General features: G+C 38.8%; 1 protein-coding gene across 1 annotated transcript; it reads left to right on the top strand.

Annotated features, from left to right (window-relative positions):
- The first annotated feature begins 817 nt into the window (after positions 1-817).
- On the top strand, positions 818-1,744 carry LOC101108450 (olfactory receptor 4C3D-like). The gene has a single exon (XM_004021593.3). It carries the CDS (start codon positions 818-820, stop codon positions 1,742-1,744), a length of 927 nt encoding a protein of 308 aa, XP_004021642.1.
- The last annotated feature ends 16,103 nt before the right edge of the window (positions 1,745-17,847 follow it).

Raw genomic sequence — 17,847 nt, 5'->3', positions numbered from 1 at the left:
AATTCAGGAGACATAAGAGACATGGGTTCAGTCCCTGGGTTGGGAAGACCTTCTGGAGAAGGGCATGTCAACCCATTCTAGTATTCTTGCCTGGAGAATCCCATGGACACAGGAACCTGGCGAGCTATAGTCCATAGAGTCACAAAGAGTTAGACAAAACAGAAGTGAGTTAGCATGCAGATGTGCATGGTAAGAGTAGAAACAGAGCTGAAAAGCTTTGTGTTCTGAATGGTTCCAAGCATAGTGTGTCATCAGTGACATATGTATTTCCCTATGTTCCCTGCTTGTGATAGATACTTGTTGATGGTATATTTCTTTCCACAGTTAGAGGTGACTGTTCAAATGTAAATTCACATGGAATAGAAAATAACTCTTATATGTGTGTAGCACTTCTCAACTTACAAGATACATCTGAGAATTATAATTTGTAAGTTGATGGACAGAGAGGAGGGTTCATGAGGCACTGAGATGACTTTGCAGAATCACTTTGAGCTGAAATAATAGAAGAATCTAGATCTTGTGTAGAGAGAACACTGATTTCTCAATACATTACACACCAAACATTGCTCTATGGGTGTTTAACAGGTGACAGGCGCTAGGTGTCTGTAGAGATGGAGATCATCTTGGAAAAAAATTTAAAAAGGCTTGAAACAAGAACTGAGACAAAAGTGACAAGGACACGTTCCACAGTAAAATAATCATTCTTTCTTTGTTGTAAGAAATTCAGATCAGATTTCTTTCATGGTTAATGGATATCTTTTTTTTTTTTTTACTTATTTATAGATAATTCAGGACATAGGAAGGTATTACTTCCTAAATGGATGTCCTCACATCTCCCAACAACGTGACTGAGTTTGTTCTCTTGGGACTCACACAGAATCCACACTTGCAGAAAATGCTCTTCATTGTCTTTTTGCTTATCTTCCTATTTACTGTGTTGGCCAATCTGCTCATTGTCATAACCATCTCCCTCAGCCCCACACTTTCAGCTCCCATGTACTTCTTTCTGACTCACTTGTCCTTCATAGATGGCATCTTCACCTCTGTCACAACCCCCAAACTGATAACTGACCTGCTGTACCAGAGGAGAACCATCTCCTGGAGTGGCTGCCTGATTCAGATCTTTCTGGAACACATAATGGGAGGTTCAGAGATCATCCTTCTCATTTCCATGTCCTATGACCGCTACGTGGCCATCTGCAAGCCTCTGCACTACACGACCATCATGAGACAGGGGCTCTGCCAGCTCCTGGTGGTGGTGGCCTGGATTGGGGGCATTCTGCATGCCACCATGCAGATCCTTTTCATTGTCAACTTGACCTTCTGTGGTCCCAATGTCATTGATCACTTCATGTGTGATTTCTTCTCACTGTTGGAACTCGCCTGCAGTGACACCTACAAGCTGGGCATCATGGTGGCAGCTAACACTGCAGGAATGTGCTTAGTGTTTTTTATCATGCTCCTCGTCTCCTACACAGTCATCCTGCACTCTCTGAAATCCCATGGCTCTGAAGCACGACGCAAAGCCCTCTCTACATGTGGCTCCCATTTCACGGTAGTGGTGCTCTTTTTTGGTCCCTGTATATTCACCTATATGCGTCCTGTGGTCACCTACCCTGTGGACAAATTTGTGGCTATGTTCTTTGCAATCCTCACTCCCATGTTAAATCCCATCATTTACACAGTGAGAAACACAGAGGTGAAAAATGCCATCAGGAGTTTGTTGAAGAGGAGAGTGACTTAGGCAGTTCATACTGGCAAGAAAGTGATTGTTTATATACATTTAGAGGGCTATACTTGTTGTAAAGAGTGAAAGAAAAGTAAGAAATTTTGTAGATCATTAAAAGAGAGAGAGAGATCCAGGAACGAACACTTGTTGATTTTTTTAATCTTGGCTGGAGAAGGCAATGGCACGCCACTCCAGTACTCTTGCCTGGAAAATCCCATGGACGGAGGAGCCTGGTGGGCTGCAGTCCACCGGGTTGCAAAGAGTCGGACATGACTGAGCGACTTCACTTTCACTTTTCATTTTTGTGCATTGGAGAAGGAAATGGCAACCCACTCCAGTGTTCTTGCCTGGAGAATCCCAGGGACAGGGGAGCCTGGTGGGCTGCCATTTATGGGGTCGCACAGAGTCGGACACGACTGATGCGACTTAGCAGTAGCAGTAGCAGCAGGCATTATTCTAAGCATACTGATATTTTAATGTACACTGCCAAAGTTTCAGTGTTTATAGGTTCAGAATGGGCAATGAAAAGAACATTAAATCCACAGTTTGATGATTGTAGAGTAAGAAGTTTTTCTCCAGTCTTACTGCTGCTTTTTCAGATTTCTCATATATGTTGCTTTGACGAAATTGGCTTTCCCATAGGACCTTAATCTCACCCCCCCCATTTTTACTTACCCTGTGGTAAAGCAAACATTGGATAGAAATATTGGGTAAATGCATGGTGAAGAGGGAGTTGAATGAGGGGATAATAGCTAATTTTTCCCCTGCACTATGGATTTATCAAAAGCAAAATGACTGTCACTGACAAAAGAAGGAAATAATATTTTACAATCTATCTCTAATTTTCTTTTGAATAGAGAAGATAAAGCAGAAAAGTTGAAATTACTCTTTATTTGCTCTCTTTTTCTAAAATATCCCTATGGCTCACATTTTTTATTGAATATAAATAAAACATTTTCATTTTTTATACCAAGACTTGAGGAACCATTTGAAATAAGAGTAAACATCTCTTGCAAATCTCAACAGAAAAGCATATGGTCAAGTTCCAAACCCATTGCTCTGTAGATCTGATTCATATAAGTACATTATGTGAACCCGTTATTATCTACCAGGCACATTCACTTCAGTTGATCTATCCACAACAAAAACTGGTAGTTTCATTATCATTGTTCCCAATTTACAGAGAAGCAAATTGAAGCCAAAACAGGTTTACTGATTTACTTCCCTCAGATCACACATGCTTCTCCCATAAAGTGTGTCCAGAACCTATAACTCTAGAATAAAGTTCCCTTACAAACTTTATTAAAAATATAAATTTATTTATTGTAATTGGAGATTAATTACTTTACAATATTGTATTTTTTTTCTTTTTATTTTGTAAAAGGCTTCCTTTGATGTATGTAGTTTTCATTTTTTTTCTTAAATTTTTATTTTTACTTTATTTTACTTTACAATACTGTATTGGTTTTGCCATACATTGACATGAATCCACCATGGGTGTACATGCGTTCCCAAACATGAACCCCCCTCCCACCTCCCTCCCCATAACATCTCTCTGGGTCATCCCCATGTACCAGCCCCAGGCATCCTGTATCCTGCATTGGACATAGACTGGTGATTCGTTTCTTACATGATAGTATACATGTTTCAATGCCATTTCCCCAAATCATACCACCCTCTCCCTCTCCTTCAGAGTCCAAAAGTCTGCTCTACACATCTGTGTCTCTTTTGCTGTCTTGCATGCAGGGTCATCATTGCCATCTTTCTAAATTCCATATATATGTGTTAGTATACTGTATGGGTGTTTCTCTTTCTGGCTTACTTCACTCTGTATAATCAGCTCCAGTTTCATTCATCTCATTAGAACTGATTCAAATGTATTATTTCTGATGGCTGAGTAATACTCCATTGTGTATATGTACCACAGCTTTCTTATCCATTCATCTGCTGATGGACATCTAGGTTGTTTCCATGTCCTGGCTATTATAAACAGTGCTGCGATGAACATTGGGGTACATGTGTCTCTTTCAATTCTGGTTTCCTCAATGTGTACGCCCAGAAGTGGGATTGCTGGGTCATAAGGCAGTACTATTTGCAATTTTTTAAGGAATCTCCACACTGTTCTCCATAGTGGCTGTACTAGTTTGCATTCCCACCAACAGTGTAGGAGGGTTCCCTTTTCTCCACACCTTCTCCAGCATTTATTGCTTGTAGACTTTTGGATCGCAGACATTCTGACTGGTGTAAAATGGTACCTCAATGTGGTTTTGATTTGCATTTCCCTAATAATGAGTGATGTTGAGCATCTATTCATGTGTTTGTTAGCCATCCATATGTCTTCTTTGGAGAAATGTCTATTTAGTTCTTTGGCCCATTTTTTGATTGGGTCGTTTATTTTTCTGGAATTGAGCTGCATAAGATGCTTGTATATTTTTGAGATTAATTGTTTGTCAGTTGCTTCATTTGCTATTATTTTCCCCATTCCAAAGGCTGTCTTTTCACCTTGCTTAGAGTTTCCTTTGTTTTGCAGAAGCTTTTAATTTTAATTAGATCCCATTTGTTTATTTTTGCTTTTATATCCAGAATTCTGGGAGGTGGATCATAGAGGATCCTGCTGTGATTTATGTCGTAGAGTGTTTTGCCTATGTTCTCCTCTAGGAGTCTTATAGTTTCTGGTCTTACATTTAGATCTTTAATCCATTTTGAGTTTATTTTTGTGTACAGTGTTAGAAAGTGATCTAGTTTCATTCTTTTACAAGTGGTTGACCAGTTTTCCCAGCACCATTTGTTAAAGAGATTGTCTTTACTCCACTGTATATTCTTCCCTCCTTTGTGGAAGATAAGGTGTCCATAGGTGTGTGGATTTATCTCTGGGCTTTCTATTTTGTTCCATTGATCTATATTTCTGCCTTTGTGCCAGTACCATACTGTCTTGATGACTGTGGCTTTGTAGTAGAGCCTGAAGTCAGGCAAGTTGATTCCTCCAGTTCCATTCTTCTTTCTCAAGATTGCTTTGGCTATTCGAGGTTTTTTGTATTTCCATACAAATCTTGAAATTATTTGTTCTAGTTCTGTGAAAAATGTCGCTGGTAGCTTGATAGGGATTGCATTGAATCTGTAGATTGCTTTGGGGAGTATACTCATTTCACTATATTGATTCTTCTGATCCATGAACATGGTATATTTCTCCATCTGTTAGCGTCCTCTTTGATTTCTTTCATCAGTGTTTTATAGTTTTCTATGTATAGGTCTTTAGTTTCTTTAGGTAGATATATTCCTAAGTATTTTATTCGTTGCATTGCAATGGCAAATGAAATTGTTTCCTTAATTTCTTTTTCTACTTTCTCATTATTAGTGTATAGAAATGCAAGGGATTTCTGTGTGTTGATTTTATATCCTGCAACTTTACTATATTCATTGATTAGCTCTAGTAATTTTCTGGTGGAGTCTTTAGGGTTTTCCATGTAGAGGATCATGTCATCTGCAAACAGTGAGAGTTTTACTTCTTCTTTTCCAATTTGGATTCCTTTTAATTCTTTTTCTGCTCTGATTGATGTGGCCAACACTTCCAGAACTATGTTGAATAGTAGTGGTGAAAGTGGGCACCGTTGTCTTGTTCCTGACTTTAGGGGAAATGCTTTCAATTTTTCACCATTGAGGATAATGTTTGCTGTGGGTTTGTCATATATAGCTTTTATTATGTTGATGTATGTTCCTTCTATTCCTGCTTTCTGGAGAGTTTTTATCATAAATGGATGTTGAATTTTGTCAAAGGCCTTCTCTGCATCTATTGAGATAATCATATAATTGGTTTTGCCATACATCAACATGAAGCCATCACAGGTATACACATGTTCCCCATCTTGAATCCCTTTTCCTCCTCCCTCCCTGTACCATCCCTCTGGGTTGTCCCAGTACACCAGCCCCAAGCATCCAGTATCATGCATTGAACCTGGATTGGCAATTCATTTCATGTATGATATTATACTTGTTTCAATGACATTCTCCTAAATCATCCCACCCTTGCCCCCTCCCACAGAGTCCAAAAGACTGTTCTATACATCTGTGTCTCTTTTGCTGTCTCACATACAGGGTCATCATTACCATCTTTCTAAATTCCATATATATGCGTTCGTATACTGTATTGGTGTTTCGTTTTTTTTTTTTTTTTTTGGCTTATTTCACTCTGTAAAATAGGTTCCAGTTTCATCCACCTCATTAGAACTGATTCAAACGAATTATTTTTAATGGCTGAGTAATACTCCATTGTGTTATGTACCACAGCTTTCTTATCCATCCATCTGCTGATGGACATCTAGGTTGTTTCCATGTCCTGGCTATAATAAACAGTGCTGCGATGAACATTGGAGTCCACGTGTCTTTCGATTCTGGTTTCCTCAGTGTGTATGCCCAGCAGTGGGATTGCTGGGTCATAAGGCAGTTCTAGTTCCAGTTTTTTTAAGGAATCTCCACACTGTTCTCCATAGTGGCTGTACTAGTTTGCATTCCCACCAACAGTGTAAGAGGGTTCCCTTTTTTCCACACCCTCTCTAGCATTTATAGCTTATAGAGATTTGTATCATAGCCATTCTGAGTGGCATGAAATAGTACCTCATTGTGGTATTGATTTGCATTTCTCTGATAATGAGTGATGTTGAGCATCTTTTCATGTGTTTGTTGGCCATCTGGATTAAAGACAATCTCTTTAACAAGTGGCTCTGGGAAAACTGGTCATCCACTTGTAAAAGAATAAAACTAGAACACTTTCTAACACCACACACAAAAATAAACTCAAAATAAATTAAAGATCTAAACATAAGACAGAAACTATAAAACACCTAGAACATAGGCAAAACACTCTCTGACATAAATCACAGCAGGATCCTCTATGACCCACCTCCCAGAATATTGGAAATAGAAGCAAAAATAAACAAATGGGACCTAATTAACTTAAAAGCTTCTGAACAACAAAGGAAACTATAAGCAAGGTGAAAAGACAGCCTTCAGAATGGGAGAAAATAATAGCATTTGAAGCAACTGACAAACAACTAATCTCAAAAATATATGAGCAACTCATGCAGCTTAATTCCAGAAAAATAAATGACCCAATCAAAAAATGGGCCAAAGAACTAAATGGACATTGCTCCAAAGAAGCCATACAAATGCCTTACAAACTTTCAACCTAGGTAGGTCTTCTAACTCAATTTCTTTCAAATGAGTTGTCTGTGGTATGTTTTTTTTATGTAGATAAGAAAATTATCTGTGATCTTAATGATTTACCTCATTTGTGACGATGGTGTTAATGTGTTGTAGCTTTGTCTCACGTGTTATGATATACTTCAGCAGTACAAGTTTATTCATTTTTTTGAAAGTTCAAGTTATACCACTTCACTTTTACAGAGAAACATTAGTATGGTAATAGTAATCTAAAAAGGAAAAGAATCTCAAATATATATGTGTGTGTGTGTGTGTGTGTGTGCGTGTGTGTGTGTATGTATAAATAAATCACCTTCCTGTGCACTTGAAGCTAACCCAACATTGCAAATTAATTGTGCTTCAATTAAAAAACTACTTAAAACCTCACCAACATTTGTATGATTATGGAGTCTTGTGTGTTGGCTTTTGTAAAAACTCCATTTTTTTAAATTAGTATAATCAAATATTAATGTTGTTCTTCATAAAAATCCAAGTGCTTAAAGTTAGCTTCAGAAAACTGGGATACCTGTAATGCTCCTCTATATACATGGCAAACACCAGGTCATCCTACATTATTAATAACTATAAATCTAAACTTCTCTGACTGCAACACAGAAAGTCATGTTATTTAGCACAGATGTCACTTTCTTAGACTCAATGATGAACTGGAGCTATTTATTCCATAATTTGAACATAGAGTAATGCTTGAGCATGGTACTGGGGTAATGGTATTTAGTAAATTGTGCATAATTATGTCAAATTCATAGGAAACAGCACTTTTTCTCACAATGTCTAGACCTGGAAGATGGTAGAATCAGCATTTAATCTATTAAAATGGTCGTTTGAAATTTCTGGTGAGGAATGAACCTTTCAACAAATCAAGACTCAATGATATGTGGTTTATTATGATGAGGAGATAAGAAGAGATGAGACTAATCCAAGAGCAGTGAATAAAAAAGTCCTGAGTAAATGTTGTTTCTACTCTAAGACCAAAGGGAAGATTTGAAGTTGGAAATAGACCAATGATTGTGTTTTAGGGGGCTATATCAGAGGCTCAACGGAAGAATTAGAAAATTAATGCTGTATGAATTAAAAATTCTCAACAGAAAACTTGGAAGGTGTCAGAACTGAAGAAGGATTTGTAGGCTGTATGGAATCTCAGTGGGTGAAGTTTTGCTGGTTGTAAGTATAAATCTCCTCTAGAAATTCCTTTTCACTCATTCTTGATAATATCTCCTGAGAAGCAACTGCCATGCGACTACTTTGATTCATATATATATATATGAATATATATATATCTCGGGCATAGTTATGTTTCTCCTAAAAAGTTAGTGAGACAGAATGTCTGGATCTGGTGTATAAGGATACTTTGTTTTATTATTTATTTATTTATTTATTTATTTATTTATTTTTTTATTTTTTATTTTTTTTATTTTTAAATTTTAAAATCTTTAATTCTTACATGCATTCCCAAACATGAACCCCCTCCCACCTCCCTCCCCATAACATCTTTCTGGGTCATCCCCATGCACCAGCCCCAAGCATGCTGCATCCTGCGTCAGACATAGACTGGCGATTCAATTCACATGATAGTATACATGTTAGAATGTCATTCTCCCAAATCATCCCACCCTCTCCCTCTCCCTCTGAGTCCAAAAGTCTGTTATACACATCTGTGTCTCTTTCCCTGTCTTGCATACAGGGTCGTCATTGCCATCTTCCTAAATTCCATATATATGTGTTAGTATACTGTATTGGTGTTTTTCTTTCTGGCTTACTTCACTCTGTATAATCGGCTCCAGTTTCATCCATCTTATCAGAACTGATTCAAATGAATTCTTTTAACGGCTGAGTAATACTCCATTGTGTATATGTACCACAGCTTTCTTATCCATTCATCTGCTGATGGACATCTAGGTTGTTTCCATGTCCTGGCTATTATAAACAGTGCTGCGATGAACATTGGGGTACATGTGTCTCTTTCAATTCTGGTTTCCTCGGTGTGTATGCCCAGAAGTGGGATTGCTGGGTCATAAGGTAGTTCTATTTGCAATTTTTAAGGAATCTCCACACTGTTCTCCATAGTGGCTGTACTAGTTTGCATTCCCACCAACAGTGTAGGAGGGTTCCCTTTTCTCCACACCCTCTCCAGCATTTATTGCTTGCAGATTTTTGGATCGCAGCCATTCTGACTGGTGTGAAGTGGTACCTCATTGTGGTTTTGATTTGCATTTCTCACAATGAGTGATGTTGAGCATCTTTTCATGTGTTTGTTAGCCATCCGTATGTCTTCTTTGGAGAAATGTCTATTTAGTTCTTTGGCCCATTTTTGATTGGGTCGTTTATTTTTCTGGAGTTGAGCTGCAAAAGTTGCTTGTATATTTTTGAGATTAGTTGTTTGTCAGTTGCTTCATTTGCTATTATTTTCTCCCATTCAGAAGGCTGTCTTTTCACCTTGCTTATATTTTCCTTTGTTGTGCAGAAGCTTTTAATTTTAATTAGATCCCATTTGTTTATTTTTGCTTTTATTTCCAGCATTCTGGGAGGTGGATCATAGAGGATCCTGCTGTGATTTATGTCGGAGAGTGTTTTGCCTATGTTCTCCTCTAGGAGTTTTATAGTTTCTGATCTTACATTTAGATCTTTAATCCATTTTGAGTTTATTTTTGTGTGCGGTGTTAGAAAGTGATCTAGTTTCATTCTTTTACAAGTGGTTGACCAGTTTTCCCATTTGGTGAAAATTTTAGGAGGCATTAAGTGAGTGAAGTGAGTTCACTATTGTTGAAGGTCAACTATGAGGCATACATTTTTGACAGGTTCTTTACAAACTTAAACTCTCTTATTGTAGGGACAGGTATTAGTTGATCGAGTTTCACTCCATTGTATGCAAGAGGGAAATGAAACTCAATAAAGCTAAGCAAGAATATGAAGTTTCTTAGAGTTGAATTTCTGTATTCACCTCACTTCACAGAACTCCTCCTGTCATGACATGAAACCGTCAAAACACGGGTCTGACCACCGGCCACATTGTAAGACTGTCACTGAGGCATTACTCTCTTTTGGCAGGGGAGGGGGGTGCGGGGATTTAGTTTATCTTTCTTATTTTCTCTGCTGACCTTCATTTACCAGGCTACTTACACTCTCTTGACCCCTCGCTCTTGCTGGTGTTTATGCTCAGTCACTAAGACGTGACCCGTCCAGTATCAAGGAAAAGTCATCTGATGATCTATTTTCTGCAGATATATTACCTTCATGGGTATCATGAAAATGGACTCAATAAATGGAATTCAAATGTCTGAGTTTCAAAGGAAGTGCCACTTGGGTGAAAGAGATGCTTAGTTGAAAACAAGCAACTCAGTCATTGAGGAGATTGACATTCTGTTTGAGCATGAGATTAGAACCTTGAATAGTTAAGTAAGTACTCTGTCCATAGAGCTTTTCACATTGCTATGCCATAGTGTTAACATGTATTACTGGCAGGAAAAAAAAAAAAAAAGGCTTCATGAGAAATTCAGCTTTGGAAATTTTGACTTTTTTAGTTTATCCCTACATAATTGTTCTGATTATTCAATGAGACAGAGAGTTATGGGACCTGGGTATACATGATAAAGATCAAGGGTTATTTTTATGTGGAAATAAGATTCCAGGGGAATAGATGGATAATAATAATGTAAAATAAGCAGAGTGACAATATACAGCCTTGATGTACTACCTTTCCTATTTGGAACCAGTCTGTTATTCCATGACCAGTTCTAACTGTTGCTTCCTGACCTACATATAGGTTTCTCAAGAGGCAGGTCAGATGGTCTGGTATTTCCATCTCTTTCAGAATTTTCCACAGTTTATTGTGATCCACACAGTCAAAGGATTTGGCATAGTCAACAAACCAGAAATAGATGTTTTTCTGGAACTCTCTTGCTTTTTGGATAATCCAGTGGATGTTGGCAATTTGATCTCTGGTTCCTCTGCCTTTTCTAAAACCAGCTTGAACATCTGGAAGTTCATGGTTCACTTATTGCTGAAGCCTGGCTTGAACAATTTTAAGCATTACTTTACTAGCATGTGAGATGAGTGCAATTGTGTGGTAGTTTGAGCATTCTTTGACATTGCCTTTCTTTGGGATTGGAATGAAAACTGATCTTTTCCAGTCCTGTGGTCACTGCTGAGTTTTCCAAAATGTTGGCATGTTGAGTGCAGCACTTTCACTGCATCATCTTTCAGGATTTGAAATAGCTCCACTGGAATTCCATCACCTCCACTAGCTTTGTTTGTAGTGATGCTTTCTTTTCTTTATTATTATTATTTTTTTTTTACTATATCTTACTTTACAATACTGTATTGGTTTTGCCATACATTGACATGAATCCTCCACGGGTGTACATGTGTTCCCAATCCTGAACCCCCCTTCCACCTCCCACCCCATATCATCTCTCTGAATCATCCCCGTGCACCAGCCCCAAGCATCCCAAATCGCCAGTCTATGTTCAATGTAGCTATGCTTTCTAAGGCCCACTTGACTTCACATTCCAGGATGTCTGGCTCTAGGTGTGTGATCACACCATCGTGATTATCTGGGTCATGAATCCTTTTTGTACTGGAAAAAAATCACACTGGAATCAAGATTGCCTGGAGAAATATCAATAACCTCAGATATGCAGATGACACCACCCTTATGGCAGAAAGTGAAGAGGAACTAAAAGCCTCTTGATGAAAGTGAAAGAAGAGAGTGAAAAAGTTGGCTTAAAGCTCACCATTCAGAAAACTAAGATCATGGCATCTGGTCCCATCACTTATTGGGAAATAGATGGGGAAACAGTGGAAACAGTGTCAGACTTTCTTTCTGGGGGCTCCAAAATCACTGCAGATGGTGACTGCAGCCATGAAACTAAAAGACGCTTACTTCTTGGAAAGAAAGTTATGACCAACCTAGATAGCATATTCAGAAGCAGAGACATTACTCTGCCAACAAAGGCCTGTCTGGTCAAGGCTATGGTTTGTCCAGTAGTCATGTATGGATGTGAGAGTGGGACTGTGAATAAAGCTGAGCGCCGAAGAATTGATGCCTTTGAGCTGCTGTGCTGGAGAAGACTCTTGAGAGTCCCTTGGACTGCAACGAGATCCAACCAGTCCATTCTAAAGGAGATCAATCCTGGGTGTTCTTTGGAAGCAATGACGCTGAAGCTGAAACTCCAGTGGTTTGACCACCACATGCGATGTGTTGACTCATTGGAAAAGACTCTGATCCTGGGAGGGACTGGAGGCAGGAGGATAAGGGGATGACAGAGGATGGGATGGCTGGATGGCATCACAGACTCGATGGATGTGAATTTGAGTGAACTCCAGGAGTTGGTGATGGACAGGGAAGCCTGGTGTGCTGTAATTCATGAGGTCGCAAAGAGTCAGACACGGCTGAGCGACTGAACTGAACTGAATAATGTAAAAATAAATGAAAAATATTATATTGTTAGTAACAGGTAAGATGAAAAATATTTTTAAAGAGTGTGATAAGGTAAGACTAGCTGGATATAGATCTGTGTAGTTATTTGCAGCACAGCAAGAGTTTCGGTTTGGTCTGAGTTTAAATAAACACATTATGCCCCTTTCTTTTATTTATTGATTGATTTTTTCTAATGTGTATTTTTTTTTGTAAAATTTTTATTTTTACTTTATTTTACTTTACAATATTGTATTGGTTTTGCCATACATTGACATGAATCCACCATGGGTGTACATGTGATCCCAATGTGTATTTTAAATTTAGGCACTATCTCTTACCACAAGATGAAAATAATTTCTTTGGGGGTGAATATTTCTTACTGTGTTTATAAATAATGCACAGATACCCATAAACACATACATAGATAGTATATTTGTGGTATTGCTATTTTAAATGAGGAATTAGTTAAGAGAATAGAATTTCCAAGAAAGGAAATTTAAGGGACAACAGTGAAAAAAAAATATTTGGAGAATACTGTTAACTTGTGTCTAAACCTTTAGGTAAGACCACGGGTTAACTTTAGAATGCTAGCAAAGCTCATCCAAACACAGAGGTTGGGACATCATCAGTGATGATAATATTCAGTAAAACTGAACATCTGTCCTCAGACTTCCCTGTAGCATGTGTTCAGCTACATTAATGAAACAGCTTTAATCCATGAAGTGTGTTGTAAATGCAGGATACAGATTTTTATTTATTTTATTTACTATTAAAGGTAGAAAAAGAATGAAGACTATAACCCTGAGCATTTCTAATCTGAAACATGTTTTTTGAGAATACTAATTGCTATGCAGTGAGAAAGAATTTAGTTCTTAGTTTTATGCTTGAGGAACATTTTAAAATCCTTTGCAACATTAACTCTCCTGAGGATGGATGTGACACAATGGTATTAACTGTCTTGAGAAATGTAAAGATCACCAGATTAGGAGACAGAAATATTTAACTCTGAAAAATAGGGAAGAAGGGATGCAGGGCTGGTGCCCGCCATCTGCTTTGTGGGTCCCAAATCTGCTACAGGCTCAAGGTGTCCTAAGATAGCCAGCCCGATGGCAGGTGGGTGGGCTGTGTCCTTGCCCAACTAGCTGGTTGGTCTGGAGTTTTTCAAGACTGATGTCACCTAGGTGGTGATTGGGACTGGGTTCCACCACTGAAACGCTAGGTGAGGATTACAATACAATGCTTGTCAGCACCATGTCCTTGTCATGGGATAGCTGGCTAAAATGTTTGTTACTAGTATTTATGTTTCAAGGTGAATTGTAATTTTTTCCCACCTCTCTGGGAGGCTCCGCCCAATATCAGCAAGCTGTCTGACTCAGGTTCCTCTGAGTTCTATTTCTTCTTGGACTGTATGTGATTTTGTGTGTGGCCTGTAAGAAATCTTTGTTTTCTACAGGCCTTTGGTTCTCTTAAAAAGAATCCTCATTGTCTTTCAAAGTCCTACAATTTAGGGGGTGTTTAGTCTTCCTCTGTGGCACAGAGAAGAATATGCCTGCAATACAGGAGACCCAGATTTGATCCCTGGGTCAGAAAGCTCCCCTGGAGAAGGAAATGGCCACCCACTCCAGTATTCTTGCCTGGAGAATCCCAGAGACAGAGGAGCCTAGTGGGCTGCCATCTATGGGGTCACACAGAGTTGGACATGACTGAAGCGACGCAGCAGCAGCAGCAGCAGCAGCAGCAGCAGCAGCAGCAGCAGCAGCAGCAGCAGCAGTCTTCCCCTGTGACACAGGTGGTAAAGAATATGCCTGCAATACAGGAGACCTAGGTTTGATCCCTGGGTCAGGAAGCTCCCCTGGAGAAGGAAATGGCCACCCACTCCAGTATGCTTGCCTGGATAATCCCATGGTCAGAGTAGCCTGGTGGGTTATGGTCCATGGGGTCACAAAGAGTTGGACACAACTGAGCAACTAACAGTTTCATTTTTTTCACTTTCCAAGTGTAGGAACCCTGGGCTGAGTAGCACTATGAGGGGCTCAGATGCATATGCTCCTTTGGGAGAAGCTCTACAACTGGATTGCCCCCCTTAGGTGTGTTGCCTGCCTGAGGTATGAGACTTGACTCTACCCTGTATACCCAAGTCCCATTGGTATTTGTGTACTTCCTGCTTTATGCTTTTAGTAATAGAATAGCTGCTAGTCTTCAGCTTGGCTCATCAACAGTGGCTTCAAAAATAGTTGCAATTTTAGGGTTTCTATAGGAGGACATGAATTCAGTGTCTTTCTATTCCACTATTACAGCCACTTCAACTTCTCTGTCTGTCTTGATGCCAGTGTCACATGCTTCAGATTACCATAATTTTATAGTATGTTTTAGAATGAAGACCTGTGATCATTTTGGTTATCTCGAGTCCCTTGACATAGCACATGAATTTTAGGACGTATTTTTTTTTTATTTTTGCCAACAAAAATTTTGGGGAGTTTTCATAGAGATTGCATTGAATCTGTAGATCTTTAGGTCATCTTGATATCTTAATAATGTGAAATATTCTAGTTCTTGAACATTTTTCCATCTATGTGTACCTTCTCTAACATCTTTTGGTGATGTTTTGGAGTTCTCAGTGTGCAAGGCTTTTGCATCCCTACTTATGTTTACTCAATTATTTCGTTCTTATCAAAGTTGCTATAAATGGTATTCTTTCTTAATTTTTTCCCTTCTTTGTATTATTTAATGAAGAAATTCAACATCCTTTCATGGTAAAAATATTTTTTTCATCAATTTGGAGGAGAAAAAAATACCTCAACGTATTAATATAATAATTAAGATTGTGCAAGACAGACGCACAGCCTCACATCATACTCAACATTGAAAGTTTGACAAGCTTTCCATTAAAATCAGGAACAAGACAAGAACTCACACTCTGACTACAACTTTGTATTATAGTATTGGAATAAAAATTCTTGTTAGGTGTTTAGTGTTTTTACATATAAACCAGTTCATCTCTGAAATAAGATAATTTCACTTAATTACCTTTTACTCAATTTTACTGCTTGTAAGAGTGCTTCTAATGGAAGCCACTTTCTATCTTTTGGATCTCATCTGAAGCACAACTTTTAGGTTTGGCCATGATTGATTACATTGTTCATGGTAGATTGGATGCCTCTTATTTCTGTCACAGTACTTCATGTCTAGTCTTAGAAACACTGAAAAAGACATGCTGATTAAAATTCTAACATGTATACTATCACGTGAATTGAATCACCAGTCTATGTCTGACGCAGGATGCAGCATGCTTGGGGCTGGTGCATGGGGATGACCCAGAAAGATGTTATGGGGAGGGAGGTGGGAGGGGGGTTCATGTTTGGGAATGCATGTAAGAATTAAAGATTTTAAAATTAAAAAAATAAAAACTAAAAAAAAAAAAAACAAAACACAGTGTGAGGGTTTCAAGTGTTATTTGGCGCATAATGAGGACTTCAGCCTGAGAGACAGCACCTCAGATAGCTGAGAAGCTGCTCCAAAGAGATTGGGAGGGAAGGTCATTATACATGTAATTTAGGTGAAGGGGAGTTCATGCAATTGAGCATGTATTTTTTGCAGAAGGTTTTTGCTAGTCACAAGGACCAGATCTCACCATGAAGGAACTTAGTATTTTTCTAGATATGAGGAAAATTTAACTCATAAAATCAGTTCCTGAAAGTATCTAACCATCTGAAAACCTATTCTTGCCGGGAGCCAGCGTGAGGAACTCCGCCCATGGCAAAGGTCATGAGGAAGGAGGCTTCGGCATATGCAAAGGTGGGATCGAGCCTCAAAAAACCCCCTGTTCCCAAGCATCTACCCCCCAAACCAGAGTCTGATTTATGCTCTCACCTACACTTCTGACTTTACGGGAGTCTCTCCCCCATCACCATTTCTCTCAGAGAAGGAGTTAACTTGCAGCTCCAGTTAATGAAAATTCCTGGGCATGACAAGAGTGTTTCAACCTACAAACTCCTCTGAACGTTCTCTAGCCTACCTGAACAGGTTCGTCTGGCCACATGTGATTGTTTAAAGCCTCCCAACCGTGAGAGGCATGAGATGATTTAAAACTTTCTATATACAGATTCTTTTGAGAAGTTACAAGATTATTAGTATAGTATTAGTGGGTTGGTCAGAAATTATATTGGTGAAGGGTTTTTCATTTGTTGAGCCAATATTTGCTGCTAAATCTCCATATTCCCTGCCCTTATAATGAATATAACTAGCACATAAGAGAAATAAATATTAACCTTTAAGATTAATCATGTTAAACCTTAGGCTAAGTAAATTCCTTTCTTGATTGCAACCCACTACACCTTCACCCTATAGGAATGCAACTTTATTTGGAGGGTGGTGCCTAGTTTAAGAAAAAAAAATCACCCCTGGAAAAAATAAGTTTTCTGGTTGACTGACTGTTATCAGAAAGGGCCGTAAAATGTCAGCAGGCCTCATGGCCAGAAGATGATGTAAAACCCATAAGACCTTTGTATACATTTATATGAAGCACCTGATTTTGACAAGGGTCAGGTCTGCTGACCCCTGTGTGACTCTGTATTCATCCCTATGTATAACAAAGAGTATATAAGCAAACCTGAAAAATAAAGAAATGGGATTAGTTTCTGGAAAGACTGATTCCCCAGTGTCATTCTTTCCCCTTCTGGCTGAATTTCCATCTGGTACATGGGTACTCACCAAACCTGCTAATTTTGCCTGTGCTTCTAAGATCAGACTGGGGAGGCCTCAGTGCCTCTTCTCCTTCAGGAGAACGGAAAGATGCCTGTGGCCTACGTAGGTGGTGATTGGTATTCCACGTAAACCAAGTTATTCAGCTTCTTTTTCTCCACTAATTTTTCTACTACACTATCCTTTTCTAATCTCTCTTTATACTTTTAATTAAATAAAAGTTTTTTTCCTAGGATGCCTACTCGGTCTCCCCTTTCAATTACCCTGGATCCACTGGGGCTCGACCCTGGCATATTCTCAGTTTTCTCCTAAGAACAGAGAGCCTCACTCTCCACCCTGAACTCCTTTCAGAATGTGTTGAAGGCAGCAGCATGTGATTTAATCCTTGTGGAGGTAAATGACAAGTGATCACCACAAGTACCAATTTGTATTTGATAAGACTGCAACTACTTTAAAATTAAGCTTTCTCCTTCTATTTTGTCAAATCTATTGTAATAATATAAAATCCCTGCAAGGGGAAACTTTTATATGATTTCACCCATTTATTAATTGTAATGACCTCACACATAGCATGGTGTGTGTGAGATTTAGTCAGTAAGTCATGTCTGACAACTTGCGACCCCATGGAATCTAGCCTGCCAGGCTCCTCTGTCCATAGGTTTTTCCAGGCTCCTTTTCCAGGGTATCTTTCCAACCCAGGGATTGAACCTGGGTCTCCTGCATTGCAGGCAAATTCTTTATCCACTGATCTACCAGGGAAGCCCCACTGATAGCATAGTTTATG

The sequence above is a fragment of the Ovis aries genome, unplaced genomic scaffold, assembly GCF_016772045.2.
Source record: "Ovis aries strain OAR_USU_Benz2616 breed Rambouillet unplaced genomic scaffold, ARS-UI_Ramb_v3.0 scaffold_90, whole genome shotgun sequence".
In the NCBI taxonomy this organism is placed as follows: Eukaryota; Metazoa; Chordata; class Mammalia; order Artiodactyla; family Bovidae; genus Ovis; species Ovis aries.
This window is presented reverse-complemented; position numbering and strand designations above follow the sequence as displayed.

What these genes read in the sequence shown, in the direction of transcription:
- LOC101108450 (XM_004021593.3), top strand. Translation starts at nt 818, where the DNA reads ATGGATGTCCTCACATCTCCCAACAACGTGACTGAGTTTGTTCTCTTG.